This window comes from Sus scrofa, chromosome 12, assembly GCF_054392235.1.
Source record: "Sus scrofa isolate SSC_HxYL_T2T_F1_AM1 chromosome 12, Sscrofa_HxYL_maternal_Yorkshire_Landrace_v2.0, whole genome shotgun sequence".
Lineage (NCBI taxonomy): Eukaryota > Metazoa > Chordata > Mammalia > Artiodactyla > Suidae > Sus > Sus scrofa.
The window spans coordinates 49,498,963-49,526,632 of record NC_139394.1 but is presented as its reverse complement, the minus strand read 5'-3'; the positions used below and the strand labels follow the sequence as shown (position 1 = coordinate 49,526,632).

At 43.5% G+C, this 27,670-nt stretch overlaps 1 protein-coding gene and 1 long non-coding RNA gene across 26 annotated transcripts in view; one reads left to right on the top strand and one right to left on the bottom strand.

Moving 5' to 3' along the window:
* PHF12 (PHD finger protein 12) overlaps window positions 1-27,670 on the top strand; it is a 45,267-nt gene that overhangs the window by 2,455 nt on the left and 15,142 nt on the right. For 9 of the 24 annotated variants that reach the window (XR_014821509.1, XR_014821504.1, XR_002337280.2 and 6 more), the window contains 3 exons: window positions 21,947-22,019; window positions 24,739-25,132; window positions 27,248-27,368. Coding sequence is in view for 17 of the 24 variants with exons in the window: in XM_084985447.1 (XP_084841573.1) it covers window positions 21,947-22,019; window positions 24,739-25,132; window positions 27,248-27,368 (588 nt within the window). In the remaining 7 variants the exon portion in view is untranslated. Of the gene's footprint in view, window positions 1-80; window positions 1,986-2,106; window positions 2,395-2,880; window positions 3,268-10,456; window positions 11,288-17,133; window positions 17,571-18,143; window positions 18,328-21,523; window positions 21,640-21,946; window positions 22,020-22,138; window positions 22,231-24,738; window positions 25,133-27,247; window positions 27,369-27,670 lie in introns of those variants that run through there. The other 15 variants (XR_014821506.1, XM_084985459.1, XM_084985457.1 and 12 more) reach the window with 11 other exon arrangements.
* LOC146398280 (uncharacterized) lies at window positions 12,237-19,275 on the bottom strand. Of its 2 annotated transcripts, none has more exons than XR_014821676.1 (2): window positions 17,138-19,275; window positions 12,237-16,210 (listed from the first exon to the last, which is right to left on the bottom strand). It is a non-coding gene; the product is annotated as an uncharacterized LOC146398280 (long non-coding RNA). The 2 variants fall into 2 exon arrangements; XR_014821677.1 differs by having other exon boundaries at window positions 12,237-15,994; window positions 17,138-19,028.

Below are 27,670 nucleotides of genomic sequence, written 5' to 3'. Positions count from 1 at the left end.
AGCCCCATCTGGGATTGGAAGTCGCTGGGGAGCCGGGACCGAGCCGGCAGGGCTCGGCCGGCGGTGGCGGGGGAGGAAGGGGAGGAGCTCCGGGCCCTGCGCCGCTCTCCTGCCCGCGCGCCCGCCGCCCTCGGGCTGCTGCCGGGCTGGGCTGTCCTCGGGGTGGGTGCGCAGGAGCCCTTGGCCGCCCTGGTCCAGGCCCGCCGGACCCGGCGCCCGGGCGCTCTGGGCCGTGGAAGAAATCATGGAGGGTGTCTCTCGAGTCCGCCTCTTCTGTGCCTCTCTGTTTACAATATGGCGACCTGCCTTTAAATTATATTTTTATTCTCAGCGCCATTTTGGCTGCATATATGATTTTCAAACGTCTCCCGGGGAACGGTGGTGGTAGCCTCGGAGTCCTTTCTGCAGAAGCTTCTCCGGGGCCGGGGCTGAGATCTTGCCGCTTTGGTCCCCTTTCTCTGCCGCCGCTTGCCCCCTGTTGCCTCTCGGAGCTGCCTCCCTCTTCCCTCCCCTCCCCGCGCTGCCGCCTCTTAGGAAATCGGGCCGGGTTAGACAATTAAAATTGCCCTTGGGCGCGGATTTCACTTCTCCGCTCCGGATCGGCGAACCCTTCGCTGCAAAATTCTCTGCTGCCGGGGCAGGATTATGTGCGGTGGCTCCGCGAGAGCGTTTTAAGGAGCGGAGAGCTGGAAAGCTGTGCGCTTCCCACCCCCTCCCCGACTGAAAGCGAGGGGAGGGGAGAGACTGAAGAGGGAGGGAAGGACTAGGGTTGGTCGCCCGTTGCTTGATCCTCCTCTGCAGTTCAGCCCAGAACAATCCGGCCAAGCAGAGTTTACACTCCAGCTTCTGCCTGGAGAAATCTCCACCGCCCTCCACAAAAAAATAATCCCACCTTTGCGCCGGTACCCCGATTGCATCTTGTTCTAATGAGTCTTGTTCTGTTGTTCAGCAGCAGTATACTAAAGCAGACCTTGGTGAGAGGAGATGGCTGGAGAGAGAGCGGGAAGGAGAGGGGCTGTTGTATTTGTTCCCACCCGTTTTTGCGTTGCCTTTTTTAGCTCTCTGGGTTTGTTGTTGTTGTTGTTGTTGTTTTAAAAAAGAGGTTTTCCATAAGCACTCTGCACAGTTCCACTTACATTCTCTCTCTCGGTTGGTGGAATAGTGCCTGCTTTATATTTGTACTAATTGCTGGTTTTGGAACACTTATTAGACAGATAAGTGATACTGGGCAAATTAAGTCTGTGGTCAGAAGTTATGTATGAAACTCTCATTACCATTCACAGGGTTCTTTTGCCCAGGAGGGCACCCCATCTTGGCTTGCAGTGTTGCAGGGACAAAAACGATTATCCGGAAGGAAGCTTTGGCTTAAAATTTTTGTTATGAAGTGACTAATACTAGCAGGAAGGGTCTGTGGTTTTTAGCCTTTGCAGCCTAATAGGTGTAATCCACCTGGAAAGAAAAAATCTGTCAAGTTTCCTGTGTTGTTCTTGAGCACAGAAGAGATTTGTATTCGAACGGGTTGTATTTGCGTACCCAGTTAGTCCCTGTTGTTTACATTTTTTATTGTGCTCATTTGATAGATACTAAGACTGAATAGTAGACTTCTTGGTTTAAAATTTGAGTTAAACAGTTCCTGGTGATGTAGTGGGTTAAGGATCGGGTGTTGTCACTGCTATGGTTCAGGTCACTGCTGTGGCCTAGGTTCAGTCCCTGGTCCCAGAACCTCTGAATGCTGTGGGCGTGGCCAAAAAAAGGAAGAAAAATAAATAAAATGTGGGTTAATGTTTTACCTCTATAGTGAAGTTAGTGTTAACTAAGAAAGGTGGTTCCTCTAGTGAGTGAGAATTTTGTAAGCTCTTTATTATCATTTGTTTAATAAAGCCAAAATTGTTTACCAGAAACCTCAGGCATAGGGAAAATGTGCTGCTTTGCCTGAGACTGGGCTTTTTAAACTCTGAAACTTAGTCTCTGAATTTTTGAATTGGGTGAGTCCAAGTCTCCTCAAGTTGTAACAATTTATAGTTTCTATTTTAGCTGGTAGGGGAGAAGGAGGGGCTTTTAGCTGTTGGTGAGATTGGGCTTGCCCAGGCTGCATTTCATTGAATTTTTTTTTTTTTTTTTTTTTTTTTTTTTTTAAGAGCATGAATGGGAACTGGTAAACAGAGATTTGAGAATGCTAGTATATGAGGTAGGGTTTATTTCACATCTCTAGTGCCCTCTTTGAAGATGCCTTGACTTATCTGGGTAGTTATATAAATCATAAAACGTTCTAGATATTGGTACAAAGGCAGGAATTCTTTTTTCAGGTGAGGCTAATTCCACTTTCCCTCCTCCTACCCCACACTTTTCAGCCCAAGTGAAGAACTTCATTAACCATCTCATCTGCAGTATTAGGTGAGGCTGTTGATGGTGTAAGAAAAAATTGATTCCTGAGTGTGCTCACATTAATTTGTCCCATTATTGCTTACTTGTGTCACATGGGAGTGAAGTTAAGAGGTGTGACTATATTTTCTCTTGCTTTCCTTTTTAACTGGCTAAAACTGGATTATTTAGAAAAGCATAGTAATAATTTTCCTCATGTAGAGAATGTACAAAAGTGAAGATGGGGTTTTACAAACCATGTAGGTCATAATTGCAGTGTTGCTGTGGGTCTCCATTCAAAACTCTGTGCAGCAGGTCCTTTTTCAGTCTCCAGTGTGCCTTGCCAGCTTGCCTCACAGTGAATAGGATCTGGTAAAAATGCTCCAGAAGTGATTCTAGGCAGACTTTACCTCCTGCGCTTGTGACATAATCATAACCACAGGGGATTTTTCTAAGATAAGCTACTGGAGGAAGCCACTGGTCAACTGAGCTGTTTTTAATTGTCTTCTCTTTTCTCAGGGGCTAATGCTCTGTATGAGGAAAAGTCTTTTCTTCCCAATAAGAGTGGGAGCCCTCTTTCTGGGTTTTCTGTGATCTTCTGGGTGAAGGAATGAATTGTCCTGTGCTCAGTACCATGAACTCTGAAGAATTAAACCTGAGGAGCTGATTGATGCCTTTGTATTTGTTTGAGTGAAAGTGTAATCATTTTATCCAAGTTTAACTGATTTATCGGAGTTCCTGTCGTGGCTCAGTGTTTAACCAATGCTACTAGGATCCATGAGGATGCGGGTTCGATCCCTGGCCTCGCTCAGTGGGTTACGGATTCAGCGTTGCTGTAGCTGTGGTGTAGGCCAGCAGCTGCAGCTCCAATTGGACCCCTATCCTGGGAACCTCCATATGCTGCAGGTGCGGCCCTTAAAAAAAGACAAAAGACCCCTAAAACTTAGATACGTTTTTTTTAAAAAGTTTAACTGGTTTATCAATCATTCATAGTTGTGGTAGGGGGTTGCTAAACCTGCCCCTGGAGAATTAGAAAGAGCTATGTTTTAAGTGTTCCTTGGTGAACCTGACCTTTCTTATAGTTGTATGCGGTAAGTTGAACTTCCTGAAAATAGCGGTATCCATGTACTGGCCCCTAATAATCGGCTTTTTAAAAAGTAGAGTAGTTTCCTGGCCTAGAGGTTAAGGACTCGTTGTTCTCACTGCTGTGGCTCAGGTTCCTGCCATGACACAGGTTCACTCCCTGGTGCGGGAACTTAAGCATACCCCCAAAACAAAGCTAAAGAATAGAATAAATGTATTTTAAAAATTAGAATCACTGGTGGAGCTCTAGTTGCCAACCATCTTTCTGTTTGAGATGGATAGGATTGTTCTTACTGATAAAGTGAATACCATAGGGCATTGGTAATGAGACTGACTGGAACCTGAGCAGTTTCCTCTGATTGCCTGTTGCTCAAACAGTCTGAGGGACCAGGACAGTCCGATTGAGAAGTGCATCTACCTCAGCAGACCTCAGCATGGGCGCTTCCCGTCAGACAGATTTCTGTAGCATTTGCCTCCGCATGTTATATTTGGAATTGTTGGCCGGCTTTCCTCTTTCTGGTGTTGGCAGCAAGATCCAAAATGAGGTTTTCGAAGAATGAGAGTAAAAAGGTCTCTGTGCACAGGCAAAACTAAGCTCAGCTTGGAGTTTTGCATATTTAATTTTCAGTGAGTCAGAACAAGAAAGGTTTCACACACAGTAGAAAACTGCCTTGCAGAAAATCTTCGCTGTTTGAGCTTTTAAGGAGGTGATTTTTCTGATTTTGTTGTGTTTAGTTCCTCTTTAGAATAGTGTCAGACAAGTGGTGAAGTTAAATTGCATTTATTTTAACATCTTACAAATCTGTTGTCTCTGATATTCTAAGTGCTTAGAAGCCTGGCACAGAAGAACTGGAGGTGACAGCATCTGGACTCACTTCTTTCACCCTGCCCCCTCAACAAACCTAATTTGGTTTTACGTGTATTTTATTTCTTTATTTTTGAGTTTGCAATGTTTTGTTGGAATCTGGGCATGTAGTGTTGTTTTTAAATGGTCCACTCAAACAGAGAAGGTCCAGTAATGTTCAACATGCATGCTTTATAAACTTTTTGTATTTTCTAGGGCCGCACCCAAGGCACATGGAGGTTCCCAGGCTAGGGGTCTCATTGGAGCTGTAGCCACCGGCCTGCGCCACAGCCACAGCCGTGTGGAATATGAGCCGCACCTGCAACCTACACCACAGCTCACAGCAACGCCGGATCCTTAACCCACTGATTGAGGCCAGGGAACGAACCCGCAACCTCATGGTTCCTAGTCGGAATCTTTAACCACTGAGCCACAACCGGAACTCCTGCTTTATAAACTTAATGTGTGCTTGTTCTTACGTAATGTATGCTTTAGTTCAAAGATAAAGGGTAATCACTGTTTAAATAATATTCCGGGGTGAGTTGTTTACTCACAAAATGTTTGTGACTCGTGGCTTTGGTTGAGAAAGGAAGCATCAGAAATTTCAAAACTGGAAAGAGAGGTCATACTCCTCGAAGATAACAGTTTTGTGTAACTTGAGGCAAGAACTTAGTGGTACTCTTTTAGGAAATTTTTCATTTCAGGGCTGTTCTAAAATTAATTACCATACTCAGTGAAAGGTAGGATGCAGTTATAATCTCATCAATCTCCTGCTGTTCCTTAAGGCTCTCCAAGTACTTCATGGATGGGCCACTAATATATTAAGACTATTTGAGGTCTTTGTAAATGACTTGTATGTTTTTTACATGCATAAATGTGGAAAAGTCTTGTTTAGATACTGCCTTGGTTTTCTGGAGTTGGGATTCCTGTTGGTCTTCCTTTTTTGTTTGTTTGTTTTTTGTCTTTTAAGGGCAGCAGTGCAGCACATGGAGGTTCCCAGGCTAGGGGTCTAATCGGAGCTATAGCTGCCAGCCTACACCACAGCTCACAGCAACGCCAAATCCTTAACCCACTGAGTGAGGCTAGGGATGGAACCTGTGTCCTCATGGATGCTGGTGAGATTCATTAACTGCTGAGCCACCTCGGAACTCCTTAAAATTCTTAATCAAGTGTGTTTTCAAGAGTTTTTTTTTTTTTTTTTTAAAGCCAAGTCATTAAGACAAATCATTAAGACAAATCATTAAGACAAATAAATTATCTAATTTGAACTGAAAAGGAACTCGAAATAGTTACTACTGTGTATTGAATGACAGGTTTTTGTTTTTTTTTTTTTATTCTCTGAAAATACAAGAGATAATCAAAAAGGATAAGTCGAGTTTTCAGGGTTCATCCTTGTAGGATTTATTGATACTTTATTCCTTTTTATGGCTGAATAGCATTTTTTGTACGGATATACCACTTTTTTTTTCTTTTGGCTGCATATGGAAGTTCCCAAGCCACAGCAATGACAATGCAGGATACTTAAACTGCTAGGCCACCAGGGTACTCCTAGATATAACACATTTTATTTAGTTATTTACTTTTTTTTTCTTTCTGTCTTTTTAGACCTGAGACATATGGAAGTTCCATGGCTAGGGTTCGAACCAGAGCTGTAGTCAGCCACAAATTGAAGCGCCACTGGATCTTTAACCCAAATGACTGAGGGAGGCCAGGGATCAAACTTGCATCCTCATGTGTACTAGTTGGTTCTTAACCCATTGAGCTGCAACAGGAACGCCCATGGATGTACCACATTTTTTTTTTTTCGAAATTGTAAAGCATTTTTTTGTATTACTCAATGAATTTATTAATTTATAGTTGTGCAGTGATCATCACTTTTATAGCATTTCCATCCCAAACCCCCAGCGCATCCCTGCACCCCCCAACCTTTCTCCTTTGGAAACCATAAGTTTTTCAAAGTCTGTGAGTCAGTATCTATTATGCGAAGAAGTTCATTGTATCCTTTTTTTAGATTCCACATGTAAGTAATAGCATTTGATGTTGGTGTGTATGTACCACGTTTTAAAAATCCATTCAGGGAGTTCCTGTTGTAGCGCAGTGGAAACGAATCCGACTAGGAACTATGAGGTTGCGGGTTTGATCCCTGGCCTCGCTCACTGGGTGAAGGATTTCGAGTTGTCGTGAGCTGTGGTGTAGGTCGCAGACTCAGCTTGGATCCCTTGTTGCTGTGGCATAGGCCAGCAGTTGTAGCTCCAATTAGACCCCTAGCTTGGGAACTTCCATATGCCATAGGTACGACCCTAAAAAGCAAAAAAGAAAAAATCCATTTAGGGAGTTCCCTCTGTGGCACAACAGCATTAGCAGTGTCTTGGGAGCATTGGGATGCAGGCTCCATCCCCAGCCCAGCACAGTGGGTTAAGGATCTTGCATGGCCTCAGCTGTGGCTTTGGTGGCAACTGCAGCTGGGATCTGATTGTGAGCCCAGAAACTCCATGTGGGCTTGGGCCACCAAAAAAGAAAAAAAAATCCATTCAGGGAATTCCTGCTGTGACAACAGGATCAGCATTGTCTCTGGAGCACCAGGACACAGGTTCAATCCTCATCCAGGCAAAGTGGGTTATCCAGCATTGCCACAGCGATGGCGTGGGTCATAACTGTGGCTCGGATCTGTTTCTGACCTGGGAACTCCGTATGCCACTGGTGGCCATAAAAGGGGGGAGAAATCCATTCAGGAGTTCCCTCTGTGGCACAGTGAGTTAATATCCCATGTTGCCACAGCTGCTGTGTAGGTCACAGCTCTGGCTTGGATTCAGTCTTTGGCCGGGGACCTTGCATATACTGCAGGTGTGGCCATAAAAAAATAAATAAAAATCCATTCATCAGTTATTTTGAGTTGTTTCTACTTTTTGCTGTTGTGATAGTCATGCTGTGAACACTTGTGTGCCAAGTTTTTTGTGTGTGGATATCATTTCTTAGGTATATACCCAAGAGTGGAATCACTGGGTCAAGTGATAGGTTTAACCTATGAAGAACTACGAAACTGTTTTCCAAAGTAACTGCATCATTTTACATTCCCACAGCATTGTATGAGCGTTCAATTTCTCTACATTATTTCCAATACTTGTTATTACCTGTTCATCTTTGTTAAGCCATCCTAGGGATATGAAGTGCCACCTCATTGTGGTTTTGATTTGCATTTGTCATATGGCAGTGATGTTGAACATCTTTTCATGTGGTTCTTGGCCATTTGTATATTTTCTTGGAGAACTGTCTATCCAGATCCTTTGTCCAATTTTAATTGTGTTACTTGGGTTTTTTATTGAGCTATAAGAGTTTTTTATATATTCTAGATACAAGCCCTTTGTCAGATACATGATTTGCAAGTGTTTTATCCCATTCTGTGTGTTGTCTTTTTACTTCCCTTATCTTTTTATTTTTTAATTTTTAGTCTTACTTAGAAGAAGATGGTTGATTTAAGCATACTTTAATATCTGTGCCTATATTGAATATGTAATGACAGTAAAGGGTTTCTTCTGTGAACTCAGTCAGGATGATGTGTCTCAGTAGAGGGAACCCTGCAACGTGAGTTTGTCTGTGTTGCCATTTCAGCTTTTCTGGGTGACCTCTCTTAGCAAAGAAGTATAAGGCTGGTAGCTACCCTAGAAAAAGTGTAAAACCACTACCTACCTTAAAACAGGATGCCCACCAGGCACCCACCAGCTACTGTAGAAAATTTCTGTGTGTAGATACTTCTCATACTTGGAGGTCCCTAGTTTAAAGAGGAAGACTTTAATCATCTCAGTTCGATTGTTAACAGCTTGAGGTGGAAATAACTACAGATCGGTTAATGAGCTGTCTTTTGAACAGAGTTAATAAGAACAAAAAGTTGTACATGGCAGTGAACTCACCTATGTATATGTTTCTTTGTGTAAGCTCAGACAGCGATAAATAGGGAGGTAGCGTGCAGAGAATGTTTGCTTGAAGGTTTTACATAGTTTATAAAAAGAAACTGCTTTGATGCTCCCAGGAGGGCTTTTGCTCCCTAGAAATGCAGAAATCCTGCTTCTTAAAAGAAATGGATATATTTTTTCTCCTACAAGTGATAGAGTAATAGAGGATAGATGAAGTCAAATATTGTTTGCTTTTGGTTATGGGTAAGCGTATTGAAATCCATCTCTGAACTTTCTTGTCCCACTGCCAGCATATACAACAGTTCCCTGGGTGTGTAGTTAAGCAGGCCACCCTGACAGAAAGTTCTGGTTGATGTTATGACGGCACTTACTATGATAATGCAGCACAGGCTCCTAGCAATACGTTCTTCTTTCTTTCTTTTTTTTTTTTTTCCCAGTCACATCCACAGCATTTGGAAGTTCCCAGGCCAGGGGCCAGGGATCAGACCCGAGCCACAGAAGTGACACCACCAAATTCTTGACCCTTAGGCCATGAAGAAACTCCTCCTGAAAATGCATTCTTGTTTTAGGCCACTACAACAGGAAAAAAAAGAAAAAATTTGCTTTCCCACCTGTACCGTGCTCTTCCTTTGACTTAAAGTATGCAAGGAGTGGAGTTCCTGTCGTGGTTCAGTGGTTAATGAATCCAACTAGAAACCATGAGGTTGCGGTTCGATCCCTGGCCTTGCTTAGTGGCTTAAGGATCTGGCGTTGCCTCGAGCTGTGGTGTAGGTTGCAGACACTCCTGGGATCCCGCATGGCTGTGGCTCTGGTGTGGGCTGGCTGCTACAGCTCTGGTTAGACCCCTAGCCTGGGAACCTCCATATGCCACAGGAGCAGCCCAAGAAATGGCAAAAAAGACAAAATAAATAAATAAATAAAAATAAAAAATAAAGTACACAAGGAGTGCAGTGTGGCCAGCTGTATTGCCATTCAGTGAATGACACTTATAAAAGCACCCCTGCATATAATGCTCACCTTCCAAGAGACAGGACAGGAGTGTAGCTGTCCCCCTGCCAGTTTCCTGAAAGAGGAGGACATTGTATTCTGTGCAAGTCCTAGACCAAATTTCAGAAAGGCACTTTGGTGTTGCAGATTTGTCACCATGCCTAGGACGCGTGCATAGGTCACTAGCTGGCTGCTTTCCCCATGGCTTGAGAACAGTTAAGAAGAATGAGGTGACTTTTTTTTTTTTTTTTTTTTTGCCTACCATTTACAGATGTCAAAATCCTCATCCTTTAAGCCTTAAATTATTTATAAATCTGGTCTCAGCAAAAAAGAATAAAGAAGGATAGGGAGGAGTTCCCCTTGTGGCTCAGCTGGTTACAAACCTGACTGGTATCCATGAGGACACAGGTTCGATCCCTGGGTTAAGGATCTGTTGTTGCTGTGGCTGTGGTGTAGTCCAGCAGCTGCAGCTCTGATTTGATCCCTAGCCTGGGAACCTCCATATGCCACAGGTGTGGCCCTAAAAAGACAAGGAAAAGAAAGTTGGGGAGTTCCCATCATGGCACAGTGGAAACGAATCCAACTAGTAACCATGAGGAGATGGGTTCAATCCTTGGCCTCGCTCAGTGGATCAGGGATCGGGCGTTGCTATGACTGTGGCATAGGCCAGCAGCTGCAGCTTTGATTTGACCCCTAGCCTGGGAACTTCCACATGCTTTGGGTGCGGCCCTAAAAAGCAAAAAAAAAAAAAAAAGTCGAAATTTTGAATGGGAGGCAGAAGACACTGAAGGGTTACAGTAGGCACTGAGAAAAGGAAAAGTAATTGATTTGACCCATCAGCAAAAAGGAACCTGGCTACTACCTACATCTGTTGTTGAATTCACAATAATTGAATTCCAAGTACACCTTGGAGATTGATTAAATTCTTTAAGTAATGAAAAACTTGACTCACTTATTCAAAGAGCTACTCCTTTCCCTTTGCAATCCTGTACTAAATGCTCACTAAACTACTTAAAAGCCAGAGACTGAGCCATTTCCTCTGCTCACGGCTGCGTAATACTTAACTGGTGTTACAAATGAGAGACATGCAAAGATAAGCACCGGTTGGGGAACAGAAATGATATCTGGGTACTTCAAAGTGGATGGTACCGTTGTTAACACAAACACATAGTGACCATTCCTTTCTCCCTAATTACATTTGCTTTCCTGTGTGTTAGTAGCATTGGTGTTTAATCTTTACCCTTGCCCTGTTTTCTGACAAATTGTACAGGTTATTTCCCAGAAGATGTTTCCCAGTCTTGAGAGGACAAAAGACAGTAACAACAGGGCAGGAGAAAAACTCCATGCCTGAACTTGCTTTGGTCTTTCCCACTGATCTGGGCTCTGCATGAGGCTCTTTTTGAAATAAGCTCAAGTGAGCAGGAGAGGACTCTCCACAGGGTTTGAATTTAACCATAGCCTAAAGACACCACTTTACCTCCAAGCCAGGCAGGGGTGAGGAAACCTCTCAGAATTACCAGCAAGTTTGAGTTCTAGGGTAGAACCCTGTTTGTGGCAGCACAAGCACATAAACCAGCTTTTATCCAGCTGTGATCCTCAGAGGGATGTTGAATATTTTTTCTACTTGTCTTCATTTGTGCAAAGAACAGAGCAGCTAATGAAATCCACAGAACTTTGAGTGAGTTAAGTGTCTACATTACAAAACTGGGCAGTGTGAATCTATTCCTGATTTATCCACCAGTTATGGGGCTCTTGTGATGAACTGGAAGCTTTTTAATTCCCACCTTCACTGAACTGTCAGAGTTCTACTGATTCTTGGTTTTAACAAAGCTCTGGAAACATTAGAGAAAAATTCTGTGGTGAACTTTTTCTGTTAACAATTATCAGTTATTGGGAGTTCCCATTGTGACTCAGTGGTATCAAACCCAAGGACATGGGTTCAATCCCTGGCTTCACTCAGTGGGTTAAGGATCCAGCATCACCATGGGCTGCACTGAAGATCACAGCCATGGCTTGGATCTGGTGTTGCTGTGTCTGTGGCATAGGCTGGCAGCTGCAGCTCGAATTCGACCCAGAGCCTGGGAACTTCCGTATGCCGCAGGTACGGCCCTAAAAAGACAAAAAAAAAAAAAAAAAAAAAAAAAAAAAGATCGATTATTGGTCAAAATACACTACGAAAATTATACTACTTTAATCTCATTAAATATGTCTAAACCTGTAACTTTTCTGTACGCAAAATGGGCTATATTTAACTTTTCCTTAATCCTGCTTGCCATTTTTTTGAAAGAGCATTTTCATGTAAGAAGAATTCTGTCACTAGTTTTGGCCTTTATTGATAAACATTGGGTTGTTTTATCCCTCCTTGGTAGTCCTCTTGGTTTTGCCTGGCATGGATGACGGCTATCCTAACTCAACATAATTCTGACACCTGATTTGATGATATCAGACATCTTTGACTTTAGGCTGCAGTTTCTTGATGTGGAAGGAAGCTGTATAGTATGAAAAGTGCAGGTTATTTAAGTTATGGGAGGAGATTTCTGCAGATCTTAACCGTTTGTGTGCACACACTCAGGGCTTTAGAGAAATTGTTCTTTGGTTAGGGACCACCTGAGAGAAAAGTGGGCCAAAGGGAAAAATCGAGACTCTGTCTCTGAGAAGTATGTTCAACTTCTAAATAGGTCACGGGGGGTATAACTGGAAGGCTTCAGAAGCCCAAGTCAGCACTTAGCTGTGGCATCAAACCACGACAGCACAGTTTGACGGGCATGCCCAGGAGATTACTTCAGTCATGCAGGGAGGGGAACTTTGAGGTTTCTGAGTAAAATGGGGGCAGGGGGAGAGTAAGGGTAAAAGAAAAAGGGAATAAACCCTACGCTGTTTTGGCCCAAATAGTAGCATTATTCTTCCTCTTTCCTTTTTTTTTTAGAAGACGCTGTCAGAGGAGAATAAATGAAGCAGAAATCCTCCTAGGGGAAAAGCAGCTGGGCCTTAGGTACAAACCTCTACATTTAGTTAGATTTCAAATAGATATTCTCCGTACATTTAAGGTGTTTTGTTTTTTTTTTTTTGTTTTTTTTTTTTTTAGTTTTCCTAGCCTAAATAGAATTTTAGGTCCAGTTATCTATAAGATGTGAACTGGTCCAGATTCCCTGAGCTTTGTCTACAAGAAGAGTGTGGCCTGACTAATCCTTATTCTTGATAGTACATTAAAATTTGGCCACAGAACAGTACCCAATTTTCCATGCCTCTGAGACTCTATGGAATACACAATTAAAATTGTTGGTGGTTCTTTCCAATAGAATGTTCCCTGGGAGTGTTAAAATGTGACTGTTTAGGCTAGAATGTTGACTCTTTTAACAGATGGGCTCCAGCATCCATCATAAGGTGAATGATCGAAGCCCATTTTTTAAATATTTGCAGCCAGCTCAAACATTTTCCATTGTAGAGAAGCCAGGATTGCAAGATAGCCAAACCAGTGATGGATCAGGTCCTGTGGCACCCAGGCTCAGCTTGTAGAAAAGTTAGCAGAGGCAAACATCTGGTATAACCATTGGTATTCTATCCTCCCTCCTTACCCTGTACTAACTCTTAACCCTCTTCTCCAGGTGTCCTTCACTAGGAGTCTGCCCCAAGCCAACTCTACTTAGAAGGCAATAAAATTTGGGAGCACACAGTCAGCTAGTTTGAAAGGATTGTATGCCTGTGGAAGTGACGCAACTAGCAAAGTTTCTCAATGGGGCATTTGTAATGGCCTGGCACTTCATTGGCCTCCTTGTTAACACAGCTACTGAGGCTTTGCATGAAAAAATCAGCAGTCCTTGTACTCTTTATGTACTTTGTGGCATTAGCTGTATTTAAGTAGCTGGGATAAAGGAGGGTAAGAGATTAAGGTTAAGGGACCCCATGAACTTTATCTGCTTTCATCTTTCCAATATGCTTCAATATGACCATCTTCTCTGCCTTTGAAAGGTAGGCCATTCATGAAGGTAAAAGCTAATGCCCATACAAGGGTCCAGAGGAAGCCTATGATTTCTACTGGCATTTAAATTTCATTAAATTTTGTTCCTTCCAAACATAGGGAATTATTAATGTAGCTTTTAATTTAAATCTAAAAAGATTTTTTAAATTAAACTTTACCTGGTACCTCTTAGCTTTTCCAGGGCAGAAGCTGATTTCAATTTATAAAAGGCTTGTTTTCTGTGCTGATAGGTGCCTTTGTAGATCAAAATGGCTGCTGGGGGCTGAGACATGATTGTCGTCCTATCAGTGATCACCTTCGCCCCCACACTTACTACCAGCACATTTCCTGAGCTGTCGAGGGCAGCAGGGCCAGTCTGAGAGAGAGGAGGCCTATTCTGAGCATGTATTGTTTTCTGCAGTTGGTCTTACACAATGCCGTTAAATAGAAATGCAGGATTTTTATCTGGTAGTGGACCTCACATGGATGGATGAGACCCGTGAACTGTGAAATTAAAAATCAAAACTGCTCAGTGCTATTGTTTGCTTGCCGAACACACTACCACCACCAAAAAGGCGGGGGGGACATACAGATGATGGGGGGGTGGTTAGTGAAATCTTTCTTTCATAGTCTTAATATTTTATTCCATTTGAAATGACCATATATGGGGCTAAAGAGCTTTTGATTCTTGGAGAATGATGGGTTCTGACAGGAGGGGTCCTAACCGGTTCATTCAGCTGACCTCTTTTAGAAGAGAACTGAAGCCTTCTGAGTGGGAAGGCTGGTGGTATGTTGTGTTCAGATAGGCTGTTTGCAGTAATTCCTATTAAGTATTTTATTAAATGGAATATAAGGACTAAAAGGAAGGGAAAATGGAGTGTGTTCTTTCTCAAGTATTTTTCATCTACTTGCTTGCTTTTGTCCTAAGACATACGCCAAAGGTTTTAATTTGGTTAAGTGATATTTTCATGCCTCTCTGGCTGCCTTTGGCTCAAGTTTTAAAATGTCAGTGTCCTTTAGCTAGCTGGACAGTTGCAAGCCATGCATTAGTAACTTAACATATTTAAAAACAAGCAGATCCAGAGCCCCACACCATTTTATCACCATGTTACAATGCAAAAATAGGTCTCTGAAATAAAAGGCAGTCTTTCTGCTTCCCGGTCTCCCTCTCTCCCTCCACCTCTCCCTCCTCCCTTTGTTCTCTTGTTCCCCTCCCCCCCTCCCTTCCAGTTCCATATTGAAAAACTGCTTGTGCGGGATGGATAATTAACGCAGAGCTATGGAGCAACAGGTCCCACTGGTGCGACTAAATTTGAACTAAATGTTAATGTTGTGCAGGTTCACGTGTATTAATAGGTGAGGGAGATGAGTGAGGTTAGACTCGGATCAACTGCACGGGTGTATGACTTGAAATAGATCCTCTTAATTAGAGAGCCAAGAACCATGACAACTACCAACATCTTCCACCTGCAGTGGTGAGCTGCAGCCTCATTAGGGAATGAAAGAAGCGCTCTAAATTAAAACTGGACTCTGTCCTTTGGCTGTGTGTTGGGAGCATCTCGCTCTGGGCTTTGAATCTTCGACGTGGAGAGGTCTGTCAGTGTAGGCATTACAGTTAGCTGAGGGTGTGTATTTGTGGTTTTTTCTTCGATGACTTCAGCAATAGACTGATCTAGACACCCTCTTCAGCAGCAGAGATGCGTCATTTGCATTTGTTTATGGAAGTCTAGATGCTAGAGTACTGCTCCAAAGGTTGGCTTTAGGAGTTTTCATTTTGAAAAAATTAATGTCTTTGACCAGCTTTTTAATTGGTTTGTGTGCAGCTGTTACTGTTAATAGTTTATGGTCCCTCTCAGGCCTCACAGAGAGCCGCATCAAACTCTGAGATGCGTATCCTTCAATTGTACAATCTCCGAAGATTTAGAGCTCTATTGTTAGGAAATATTTTATAGCTAACAATGTCTTTAAGATCAGGTAGAGGTTAAAATAAATAACAAATTGGAGAGCAGTGAATGGTCACTTTCTGGGCCTGGAGTTCTTGTTGTGACTCAGTGGGTAAAGAACAGGACATAGTGTCCGTGAGGATGCAGATTCGATCCCTGGACTCGATCAGCGGATTGAGGATCCGGCATTGTCACGAGATGCAGCTTAGGTTGCAGATATCGCTCGATCTGCTGTTGCTGTGGCGTAGGCCTCAGCTGCAGCTCCCATTCGACCCCTGACCCCCATGTGTGGCCATAAAAAGAAAAAAAAGGAAACTGCAGGCCAGGCTTTTTTTTTTTTTTTTTTTTCCCCTCCATTTTTGGCTGTCCCACAGCATATAAAGCCAAGGATCAGGTCCGAGCCACAATCTTAACCCAAGCCGCAGCTGCAGCAATGCTAGATCCCCAACCCACCGTGCCCGGGCCAGGGATCATACCCAAGTCCCAGTGTTCCCAAGATGCTGCCAATCCTGTTGCGCCAGAGCGGGAGCTTTATTAACAAAGGATCTGTAAGGAAACATTCATAGTCCTGAAGAGAAAATATTCTGCAAGGATGCCTAGCCTGTCTTACTGCACTGCAAGCCATATTCTTTTGAAGCCAGAAATTAAATAGAGGTACTTGTCCTGTTGACTAAAGAACTGCTAGTTGTCCAAGCTAAGCCAGCTCACATGCAGAAGACAGCTCTTCTGGGGCTCACCTTCCTTCCCAGGACTTAAATAGTTCTCAGAAGGAATCTAAAGGTTCAAATACTATTGCACTCTATGTGGACTTCAGCCTCTGTTTCCAGGGAAATGTCTCTACTCCTGCCTTTTATCAAGTACATTTTCAAAATACAGAAATACACCTGCTTCTAAAACTGTATATAGTCTCCTTGTGAGCCCCTCAAGATCCTTCACTTCACCATCTTTAAAGTTTAAAGGATCACTGGCTGAATTAACATTTGCTGAATAGCAATTGCTCAACTGTGGAAAGAGTAGGGAAAAGGCCACTGTCACCAAAAGACCAAACCTCTGAGTCTCTATTTTGAGTCTAGTATCCATGAGCAATTAGTTTTTTGTTGTTGTTCTCTTTTTGGGGCCATACCTGCAGCATATGGAGGTTCCCAGGCTAGGGGTCGAATTGGAGCTGCAGCTGCCGGCCTACACCACAGCCACACCAGAGCTGAGCCTCATCTGCAACCTACACCACAGCTCATGGCAACACCAGATCCTTAACTCACTGAGCACGTCCTCATGGATACTAGTTGGGTTTGTTACCCACTGAGCCATGACAGGAATTCCAGCAGTTAGTCTTATATAAATCTTTATGGCAAGAATCATTTTCACATCTCATTGCCAACTGTCCTTTTCACATTATCTCTAGCCTGTGATCCCTGAGAGCAAGAACCATGTCTGAAATCTTATCATTAGCACATCGCCTAGCATAACATAAGTGTCCAATAAATACGTGGATATCCAAGTGGATGAGGACTTTGGTTCTCTCTCCCTAAGGGCTGTGTTCCCACCCACCCCACCCCACCCCCGTGGCGTGTGAAAATTCCCAAGCCAGGGCTCCAACTTGTGCCGTAGCAGCAACCTGAGCTACTGCAGTGACAGCACCAAATCCTTGTTTGCTTTGTGTCCTTCCTCTGATATGGTACCTCCAGTGTGGCATTGGTTAGTAAGCAGTGGGAATTGATAAATATTAACTGATGGAGAGGGAAATGCTCTGCCTCAGGGTTGCGAAAGACACCCTGATGGTTATTCCATTGTGTTCCCCAGAAATAAGGAACTACCAAAGGTTCTTTTAAAACAGATTGGGCTTAGGAGTTCCCTATGTGGCACAGCAGAAACGAATCTGACTACCATCCATAAGGATTCAGATTCGATCCCTGTCCTTACTCAGTGGGTCGGGGAACTGGCATTGCCATGAGCCATGGTATAGGTCTCAGACGTGACTCAGATCCCACGTTGCTGTGGTTGTGGTGTAGGCCAGCAGCTGCAGCTTCAATTCGACCCCTAGCCTGGGAACCTCCATATGCTGCGGGTGCACCCCTAAACAAACAAACAAACAAAAGAACAGATTGGACTCAAGGTTTGGAAGAACAAGGAAACTGATTTTGGTTCTAATTCTGCTGCTTTATGACTCCGTGGCTTTTTTTTTTTGGCCACCCGTGACATATAGCGTTTCCAAGGCACAGTTCCAGTCTACACCACAGCTGTGGCAATGTTGGATCCTTAATCCACTGTGCCAGGCCGGGGATCGAACCCTAGTCCCAGTGCTGCAGCAATGCCACTAATCCATTGCACCACAGCAGGAACTCCATCTGTGGCTTTAAATAAGTCAGTTTAGCGATACCTGTACAATGGGAGTAAAAATTTTCACAGAGTAAAAACTTTCACAAAGAAGAGCAAATAAGAGCATCTGTGAAAACGCTTTGTGACCTGTAATACACTGTCTCGATGTAAGATGAGATTATTACTCTTTTTCTAAGCCTTAGTGAATAGGAAGCATATTGATGTCTTTACAAGCAACACTGGCTCATTATAGTGTTTTTATAATTTTTACTGCTGAGCAACGGAAACTCTGATAGAGTAATTGCAGCATTGCCTGGCTTTAAACTTTTAGTAATTTTGTTTTGTAGAGGATGGCTCATCACCCTGTCCTCATTGATATACGGGGATGAGAAGGAGGTGGGACAGCCTTGTTTTTCTTGACAGGCGTATCATGATTTAAAGACTCTGGCATGCATGTAATGTTTCGAAGTTGCATACTTAACTTATGAGAACATCCTTCTTAAGGGGGAAGGAGTTTTAAGATGGGTGGCTGAGGTGGGGAAGTCCTCAGGGTGTGTAAGTGAGTACCCTGAGGCTGCAGAATCTCCTTTCTCCCTGGAATCCTTTCTCTGTTGGCAGTATTTCTGATATGAAACAAAACTAGTCTGCAGAATAGCCTCTTTGAGAACCAGTTCCTGAGTTTAGTAACCCAATGGAAACTTGCATTTCTTTGAACCTTTTCGTGAATCCTTTTCCTCTAGTTGTTTGAGTTGAAGTGCTGCCTTCAAAACAGCTTGAAACGAATTGCTCAGAGGGAAGAGGAAAGAAACATCATCGTGAGAAAGCTTTGTAATGGGTGATTCCTATGTTCCAGCCATGCCTTTGATGATTGATGATCATTTTTGAAATCATAGACCTTCCGTCCCTACATCCATCCCATCTTAGGTATTACTGCCTTCTCTCAGGATACCACTTTCAAATTTATTTCAAGATGCATGTTCTGTCTCTAAGAAAGCAGCAAAATCACAGGGCTTCACACTTTTTGTCTTTTTAGGGCTGCACCCACAGCAAGGCTTCACACTTTTAAATGTTCTCTATTCATCCTGGACACCGCACTCTGACTTTCCCTAAACTCAGAGCCCTCATTCCATACTTGAGGGCAGATAGAAGGAGCCTACGACTGTAATCTAGAATTCTGAGAAATGTCTGTTCTTAAACGTGGTATCTCTAAAAGTGATCCTTTAGAAACCAACCAGGAATTACTTTTCATAGACTCTTAATACGTATTTTAAGCATTTTGCCCCTGTGTTATGAAAGAGAAATGAGTTCCTGTCATGGCGCAGCGGAAATGAATCCAACTAGGAACCATGAGGTTGCTGGTTCGATCCCTGCCTCGCTCAGTGGGTTGGGAATCTGGCATTGCTGTGAGCTGTGGTGTAGGTTTCAGATGAGGCTCGGATCCTGCGTTGCTATGGCTCTAGTGTAGTAAAGCAGCTGTAGCTCCAATTCAGCCCCTAGTCTGGGAACCTCCATATGCCACGTGTGTGGCCCAAAAAAGCAAAAAAAAAAAGAAAGAAAGAAATGAGACACTATAAACCAGCTATAATGGAAAAATAAAAATCATTATAAAATTTTAAAAAAATAAAGAGAAATGAGTTCACATCGTGGCTCAGTGGTTAACAAACCTGACTAGTATCTATGAGGACGCAGGTTCAATCCCTGGCCTTGCTCAGTGGGTTAAGGATCTGGAGTTACCGTGAGCTATAGTGTAGGTTGTAGATGCGGCTCAGATTCTGTGTTGCTATGGCTGTGGTGTAGGCTGGCAGCTGCAGCTCAGATTCAACCCCTAGCCTGTGAACTTCCATATGCCACGGGTGTGGCCCTAAAAAGACCAAAAAAAAGGAAAGAAGAGAAATGAGAGATCAGATTGTTTAAACAGGTTTAAATATAAGTAAGGTGATACAGTATGAAGTTCAGTTTGCAGGTATGGACTTTAACTCTGATGTCTTCTTACTGTTGTGTGACAGAAAACATAAGTAATCTTATGTGTGGTTTAACCCCTAAACAAGTGTCTGCCCAGCCCTATTGTCTTGCCTCATGATTGGGGATGGGGTAGTTTATATTCACATCTTAGCACATTCTTTTTTTTTTTTTTTTTTTTTTTTTTTTTGTCTTTTGTCTTTGTTGTTGTTGTTGCTATTTCTTGGGCCGCTCCCGTGGCATATGGAGGTTCCCAGGCTAGGGGTTGAATCGGAGCTGTAGCCACCGGCCTACACCAGAGCCACAGCAACGCGGGATCCGAGCCGCGTCTGCAACCTACCCCACAGCTCACGGCAACGCCGGATCGTTAACCCACTGAGCAAGGGCAGGGATCAAACCCGCAACCTCATGGTTCCTAGTCGGATTCGTTAACCACTGCGCCACGACGGGAACTCCCAGCACATTCTTTTAATGTTCTCAGTTCTTTAAAGCTTTATTGAGTACCTACCATGTGCCAGATATTATGTAGGTAAATGAAGTAGAGAAGAGGATTCAGGTGCGTAATAGTTCAGTACAGTATGGATAGTGTGGCACAGAAGCATTTTAGGGAATCAGGGGCTGTCAGAGGAGACTTCCTGGAGATCACACCTGACTTGTGCTCCAAAAGAGAAGTTCACCAAGCGAAAGAGTGAGGGGAGGCTCAGCTTTTGTCATTGTGGGGAGCAGCTCTGGAATGAGCAGGAAAACGGGGTTGAGAAACAGTGTGCTCTATGTAGGGAGCCACAGACTAATGGCGCTGGAGAGGCAGGGCTCTAGCCATAGAGGTCTTACCTGCAGAACTGAGAAGTTTGGACTTTGTCCTATGATGGATGGGGTAAGGGTGATATTGAAGGGCTTTTTGATTAAGAGACTAATGTGGGAGTTCCTGTCGTAGCGCAGTGGTTAACGAATCCGACTAGGAACCATGAGGTTGCGGGTTCTATCCCTGCCCTGGCTCAGTGGGTTAATGATCCGGCGTTGCCGTGAGCTGTGGGGTAGGTTGCAGACGTGGCTCGGATTCCGTGTTGCAGTGGCTCTGGCGTAGGCCAGTGGCTACAGCTCCGATTCGACCCCTAGCCTGGGAACCTCCACATGCCGCGGGAGCGGCCCAAAGAAATAGCAAAAAAAAAAAAGAGACTAATGTGATTAGAATTGTGGCAGAACTATTCTACTAGCAGGACCAGGAATAGATTGAGGGAAATAGGAAGGGTGCCAGGGGGCCATTTGTGTCTTGGTAAAAGAGCTAAGCCACTACCACCTTGCCTCACCCTTCTCTGCTTTACATGTTTGGTGTAGGGTGTCTTGGTACAAATACAAAGCCAACAGGCAGACGAAAAGAAATGATGAAAAACAGAATCAGAAATGACAGCCTTAAAATAAAATTAAAATAAATTTTTAAAAAAGAAATCACAGCTTTTTCAGGATGAAATTTAATATGACAGCTGCTGAAGTATAGCAGAGTCTATAGACCTTTGAAGATTACATGCATGCATTTCATTCATTGGATGTGGCCTATGCAGAAATACATTGAGATGGAGTTCCTGTTGTGAGTCAGCACATTAAGAATCTGACTAGTACTCGTGAAGATGCAGGTTCAATCCCTGGCCTCATTCAGCGGGTAAAAGGATTCCAGCATTGCCGTGAGCTGTGGTGTAAGTCACAGACATGGCTCGGATCTGGCGTTGTTGTGGCTGTGGTGTAGGCTGGTAGCTACAGCTCCATTTCTACCCATATTCTGGGAACCTCTGTCGGGATGGCCCTAAAAAACAAAACAAACCAACCAACAAAAATGGACACTAGTTATTATTTCTCACAAATCTGCATGTTGATTAGGCTCAGTGGGGTGGTTTTCAGGCAACAGTGTTGTTACCCGGGACTACAGTTATTTGGAGGCTCAACTGAGTTGACATGATCCAAGATAACTCAGTCACATAGCAGTAGCTGGTGCTGGCTGTTGGCTTGGAGTTAATTGGAGTGCCTTAAGTCTCCTTGTCCCAGCATGAGAGCAGGGCTCAGAAGTGGAACATTCTAAGCATGTAAAAATGGAATCTTCAAGTCTTTTCAGACTCAGCCATGGAACTTATGGCATTGTTTCCTCTGCTTCATTCTATTGGTCAAAAAGCAAGTAAGCAAGTCACAAGACAAGCCCAATTCAAGAGGAAAGAAATGGACTATTTCTGGGTGGAAGGAGTAGCAAAGAGTTTGCAGCCATCTTTAATCCACCATAGGCTGATTGAGGCAGGCCTTACATTATGAATAGGGTTTTCACAGGCACAGCTTTAAGGGGGAAGAATGTTATCTTTCCCAGTTAGCCTAGTATTAATGGCTCTGGATTTAGCTTCTTTTTCTAAGATATGGGAAGGGATGCTCACCATTTAGGTTATTGTAAATGATACCAAGTAAGCATTTTGACGAATGAGAGAACCCAAGCTGTAGGACTGGCAGGAGTAGTTGGCGGACACACGGCTTCGAGTCAGACCTAGCTAAGCTTTTCCTTGCTGCAGCCCTGCTGTTACTTAGTCTTGGCCTTGTCTTTTCCCTGCAGTAACCCTCCACTGAGTGAAGAGATGTTGCCTCCTGGGGAGTGGATGTGTCACCGGTGCACTGTTCGCCGAAAGGTAACAATACTGCTTTCTAAAGGCTTTGCTCAGAATGCCAGATCTAGAGCGCTGATATTCTAGAGCTAAGATGGTCTGGCCCTGAAGGCATTTTCGTTCCTTCTTCTTGTCTCTTCCAGCCCTGGAATCACCCTCACACTCCCCATGGTGACTGTTTGGAATCCAGTAGGGCCTAAAATCCAAACATGGGCTGCTGAAATGGGCAGAAGAGGTGTGTTAATTTACTGAGCCATGTTCATTCACTTAGTGACAGGAGTGGTCTGACCTCCTTATAGACCTCCTGATAAGTGGCCTGAAAGTGGCCGAAGAAGAAGGCAGCTGCTTCTCCAGCTTGATGAAAAAAAGGATTTCCCTCACCCCAAGGCAAATAAGTCCCTGATATCTAGAGGCTTGGCCAGGTGTATGGGGTGGAGAAGATTTTGACCCACTTAAGCCCCAGATTGCCTAACCACTCTTTAGTTCCCCTTCCCTCAGCTTTGAGAATTCAGTACTGGCTTTGAGAACATTATTTTCTTGAGAACTTTTTTAGAGTACAAAAGCTAAATGTTCCCTTATCAAAAAAGGAAGTAGGTATGCTTCAACCCAGATTATGAGAGACCAAATCCTCAGATGTAGGATGTGGATTAAAATTTGTCTGTGAATTGTAAACTATTCCTTATACACCAAACAACTTTCCTTTGTTGTGACATCACCTCTCTTTTCTTGGCCCCTGAACATGATGTCACAATGAATGATGACTTCCTTGGTTGCAGAAACAGGATGAGATGATTCAGAGATTGTGGTTTATATGTGTAACAGTTTTCTGCCTCTAAGAAGAGGGTAAACAGGCAGACGCTATTTTCAATGTGTGCATAAGGGTTCCTATTAAAAAAAAAAAAAAAAAGGCAAGCCAAGGCCAAGTCAACTGCCTAACCACAGCTATAGTTTGATTTCTCCTGCCTTCCACAAACCAAGGTATTCTCCAGCTTGTCCACCCCTGCAAGATCTTTACCTTTGATTAGAGTAGTGGCACCTGCCAGTCAAGAGGCCTTTCAGAAACTTGCCACTCAAAAAAACCGAACCTGAAAGGGTTAGGAACAACTGAGGGGGAAGAAGTGAAGCCAGGAAAAGAGGGGGGTAAAGAAGAGAAACTAACATAATTTTAGTATTTGTCATAGCTGGGTATTTTACATGTGTTATCTCACTTAATCTATATCCAACTATGGGTGCTAGTGGTACTGTCTCCATTTCAAAGAAACAGCTTCACAAATGTCAGACTTACTCAAGTATCAAGTACTCAAAGGAATTTCAGAGCCAAGGTTTGAACCAAATTCTGTCTCATTCCAAAGCTCTATTATTTCTTCATCAACTGTCTAGAAACAGAGGTACTTGCTGGGGATTATATTTATAGTATGGCTTTTTCTAACATAGCACACTTTTCCTGAAATGCCACTCTGACCTGCTCTCAGATGGACCTCCTGGCCTACCAGTGCCAAATTTGCTTTTTGCACCACCACCACCACCTCTACAGCTCTCTGGCCTTCTGTAGTTACACTGAAGTGGATTGAAATGATATAACTTGTGGACCTCACCAACCCTTGCTGTTCAGGTCTTATTCCAAGTGGAGGCTAGATCCTCTCCCAACTCAGAGCCATCCCTTTCATATATGTGACACTTTTTATCTCTACCATATCCCTGAGAGGAAAAGAAAGATTTTACTAGTCTCACACATAGAGAAATTCCTCTCACCAACTTGGGTCACCCAAGGTCACAGGGAATCAGTGGCAGAACTGTGACAAGATCCCAGGTCTCCTGACTGGAGGCCACTGCTAGACCTTCATTTGACCACTCTATTTGGAGCCCTAGAAAAAATTTATTATCAGTCATTCAATCCTACTCAGTATACTTGGTCTTCATTTCCCCACTTCCCATTCAAAGGAGTGTCACTTTCAGAATTCCAGTTAAACTTGAAACACTGAAAGCCACCATTCTTGGATGCCATGATTGTTGGGTTGCTACCCTCCACACCCCACCCTTCTACCTTGTGGTGCGATTGGTTGCCTTGCATGCGAGCACTCAACCTCCTGGGCGGGGAGCCCTGCTTGTCTGTTTTACCTTTTACTTTTGCTTTTGCAGACTTATTTATTTATTTATTTATTATTTTTGTAGTTTTAGGGCCACACCTGTGACACATGGAGGTTCCCAGGCTAGGGGTCCAATCAAAGCTGTAGCTGCTGGCCTACGCCACGGCAAGGCCAGATCCAAGCCGCATCTGCAGTCTACACCACAGCTCATGGCAGTGCCAGACTCTTAACCCACTGAGCAAGGCCAGGGATCTAACCTCATGTTTCCTAGTCAGATTCATTTCCGCCATGCCACGACAGGAACTCCCTAAATTTATTCCTACTGCATTAACTTTTTATCCCTTTACCCCACTGTACCTTGTATAGAGATATCATGTAACGTGATGACTTACAATAACTGATGTATGGTTTGGATAATTGTTTCTAACGTTCTATACTTCTTGTGATTCTCTACGGCAGTGGTTTTGCCAGCTTTAGTTTAGTTCAGCTAGTTTTGTCAACTTTAACAGACCAGTGTTCCAAGTTCCCAGGTGGATAACGCTGTGATACTAGAGACTTTCATAATTTTGGTTAGTGGTCTAGCAGGACTTTGTAGCACCCATCTCTTTCTATTTTGTGGTACTTTATGTGATGGCCCCACCTGTTCATTTGCACAGAAACGAGAGCAGAAAAAGGAGCTGGGCCATGTCAATGGACTGGTGGACAAATCTGGCAAACGGACTACATCCCCCAGCAGTGACACTGACTTGTTGGACAGATCAGCTAGCAAAACTGAACTCAAGGCTATTGCCCATGCCCGAATCCTGGAGAGGAGAGCCAGCCGGCCTGGCACGCCCACATCCAATGCCAGCACAGAGACCCCCACCTCTGAGCAGAATGACGTCGACGAGGACATCATCGACGTGGATGAGGAGCCCGTGGCAGCAGAGCCGGACTGTGTGCAGCCCCAGCTAAGGCGGCCCTTTGAGCTGCTGATTGCTGCCGCCATGGAGCGGAACCCCACCCAGTTTCAGTTGCCCAATGAACTGACTTGTACCACTGCACTACCAGGTTAGCCAAACCGTCATGTCCTCTCCCCAGTCCCAGCTTCCCCAAAGGACTGAAGGGCAGTGCTGCCTGTGAGGTCACTGTCCATGTAGCCAGTTTCAAGTTCCTGTTCTTGGTTTGTGGAGAGATCCTTGAATGTTTACAATACTTACTCAATTTTCTATTTTCCACCCTTCCCAGTATCACTTTAAAAAAAAAAAAAAAAAAGGTAATACATGCAAATAGTTTAAAAATCTAAAAATACAGAAAAGGTTACAGTGAAAAGTTTCCCACCCATCCCTCTCTACTGTTTGCCTAATTTCTACCTTCCTACCCCTCATAGATGACCACTGTTTGGTTCTTGTATCTCCTAGAATATCTTTGTGCATATATTAGCAAATACAGATATATGTTCATTATTTTCCACTTAGATAGCATACTTGCTAGAGAGGTCTTTCCATATTAATGTTGACATCCCTCAGTTTTTCTTAATGATTGCATAGTAGCCCATTGTATAGATATCCCATAATTTATTTAACTAATTTCCTATTAGTGGACATTCAGGTTGTTCTTAATCTTTTGTTACTGTAGCTAGTGTTTCAACAAATAGTTTTGTAAATGCATCATTGTGTACATGTGAGTGTATCTGTAGGATATATTACCAGCATTAGAATTGCTGGATCAAAACTCTGCATTTATATTTTTTTAAAGTATGCATTTATAGTTTTAATGGATATTATGAAATTGCCCTCCTTTTTGTTTTGTTTTGTTTTGTCTTTTTAGGGCTGCACCCCCAGTATGTGGAGGTTCCCAGGCTAGGTGTTGATTCAGAGCTACAGCTGCCAGCCTAGCTACAGCAATGCCAAACCCAGGCCACATCTGTGATCTACACCACAGCTCATGGCAACGCTGGATCTTTAACCCACTGAGCAAGGCCAGGGATCGAACCAGCGTCGTTGTGGATAATAGTCAGGTTCATTTCCCCTGAGCCACAAAGGGAACTCCTCCTTTTTTTTTTTAAGTCTTCTGTCTTTTGTCTTTTGTCCTGTTATGGCCACACCCTCGGCATATGGAGGTTCCCAAGCTAGGGGTAGAATTGGAGCTGTTGCTGCTGGCCTACACCAGAGCCACAGCAACACCAGATCCAAGCTGCATCTGCATCTGTGACCTACACCACAGCTCATGGCAATGCCAGACCCATAACCCACTGAGTGAGGCCAGAAATCGAACCTGTAACCTCATGGTTCCTAGTCAGATTTGTTTCTGCTGCACCATGACAGGAACTCCTTTTTTTGTTGTTTTTTTGTTTTTGTTTTTGTTTTTTTGTTTTTAAATCAAGTCATGGCTTCTACTTGATATCATGAAGCATTTAGATCTTATTTTCTTCTTCCCAGAGGAAGTGAAATTGGCAGGTTTAAGAAACCTACTGGTGCATATAGTATCACAGCTTTTCTGCTTTCTATAAAAATGTAGTAAAATTATAGTCTTTTCCTCAACTGCCTCCATAGAATAGTCTTTTGTTGACCATTTGACTTGAGCATTTATATTTCTTAGGTTGCCAATATCTAACCAAGGCTTCTGACCACTTCATGTTTTCAAAACATTTAGATGTGTTTCTGCCACAGAGCAAGTGACTTGCAATCGTGGTTCTGACTTACGTCTTCTTTTCCTCCTTTCTCATTCTTTTTTTTTTCCTTTTTGGTTTTTGGGGGTTTTTTTTGCCATTTCTTGGGCCGCTCCTATGGCATATGGAGGTTCCCAGGCTAGGGGTCAAATTGGAGCTGTAGCCACCAGACTACACCAGAGCCACAGCAACACCAGATCCGAGCTGCGTCTGCAACGTACGCCACAGCTCACGGCAACACCGGCTCCTTAACTCACTGAGCAAGGCCCGGGATCGAACCCACAACCTCATGGTTCCTAGTCAGATGGTTAACCACTGAGCCACGACGGGAACTCCCCTCATTCTTTTTTTTTCCTTTTTGAAAGCAGCCCAGGAGGCCTCAGAAAGAGATCCAAGTCTAGCCCATGACATGTGCTTTTACTAAGATCTGTTCCTCTGACTTAGTGTCATTTCCATATCCCAGATTAGGAACTCTGCATCCAAGGAAAGTTCAGCACCACCAATTTCTCTTCTAGGTTCTAGTAAAAGGAGAAGAAAGGAGGAAACCACAGGGAAAAATGTTAAGAAGACACAGCATGAGTTAGATCACAATGGTCTTGTTCCCTTACCAGTCAAAGTCTGCTTCACGTGTAACAGGTATTTTTCTTCCATACTCGAGGCACTTTTCCTCGTATTCAGCAAATGTGTGTTCTCCTATTACCTCTTCTAAATCATGTATGTTAAATGTACATCATCTATATTCTGATGGTATAAGGACAGAGACTGTGACTAATTGACCAGTCTTGAATGTTTTACAACTTAGGTGAAGAATCATGATGCACAAGTACTGTAAACTGTGATATTTGTTCTGTTTTGGCCACAGCATGTGGAGGTTTCCAGGCCAGGGATTGAATCCCCTCCACAGCAGTGACCGAAGCCACTGCATTGACTACACCAGA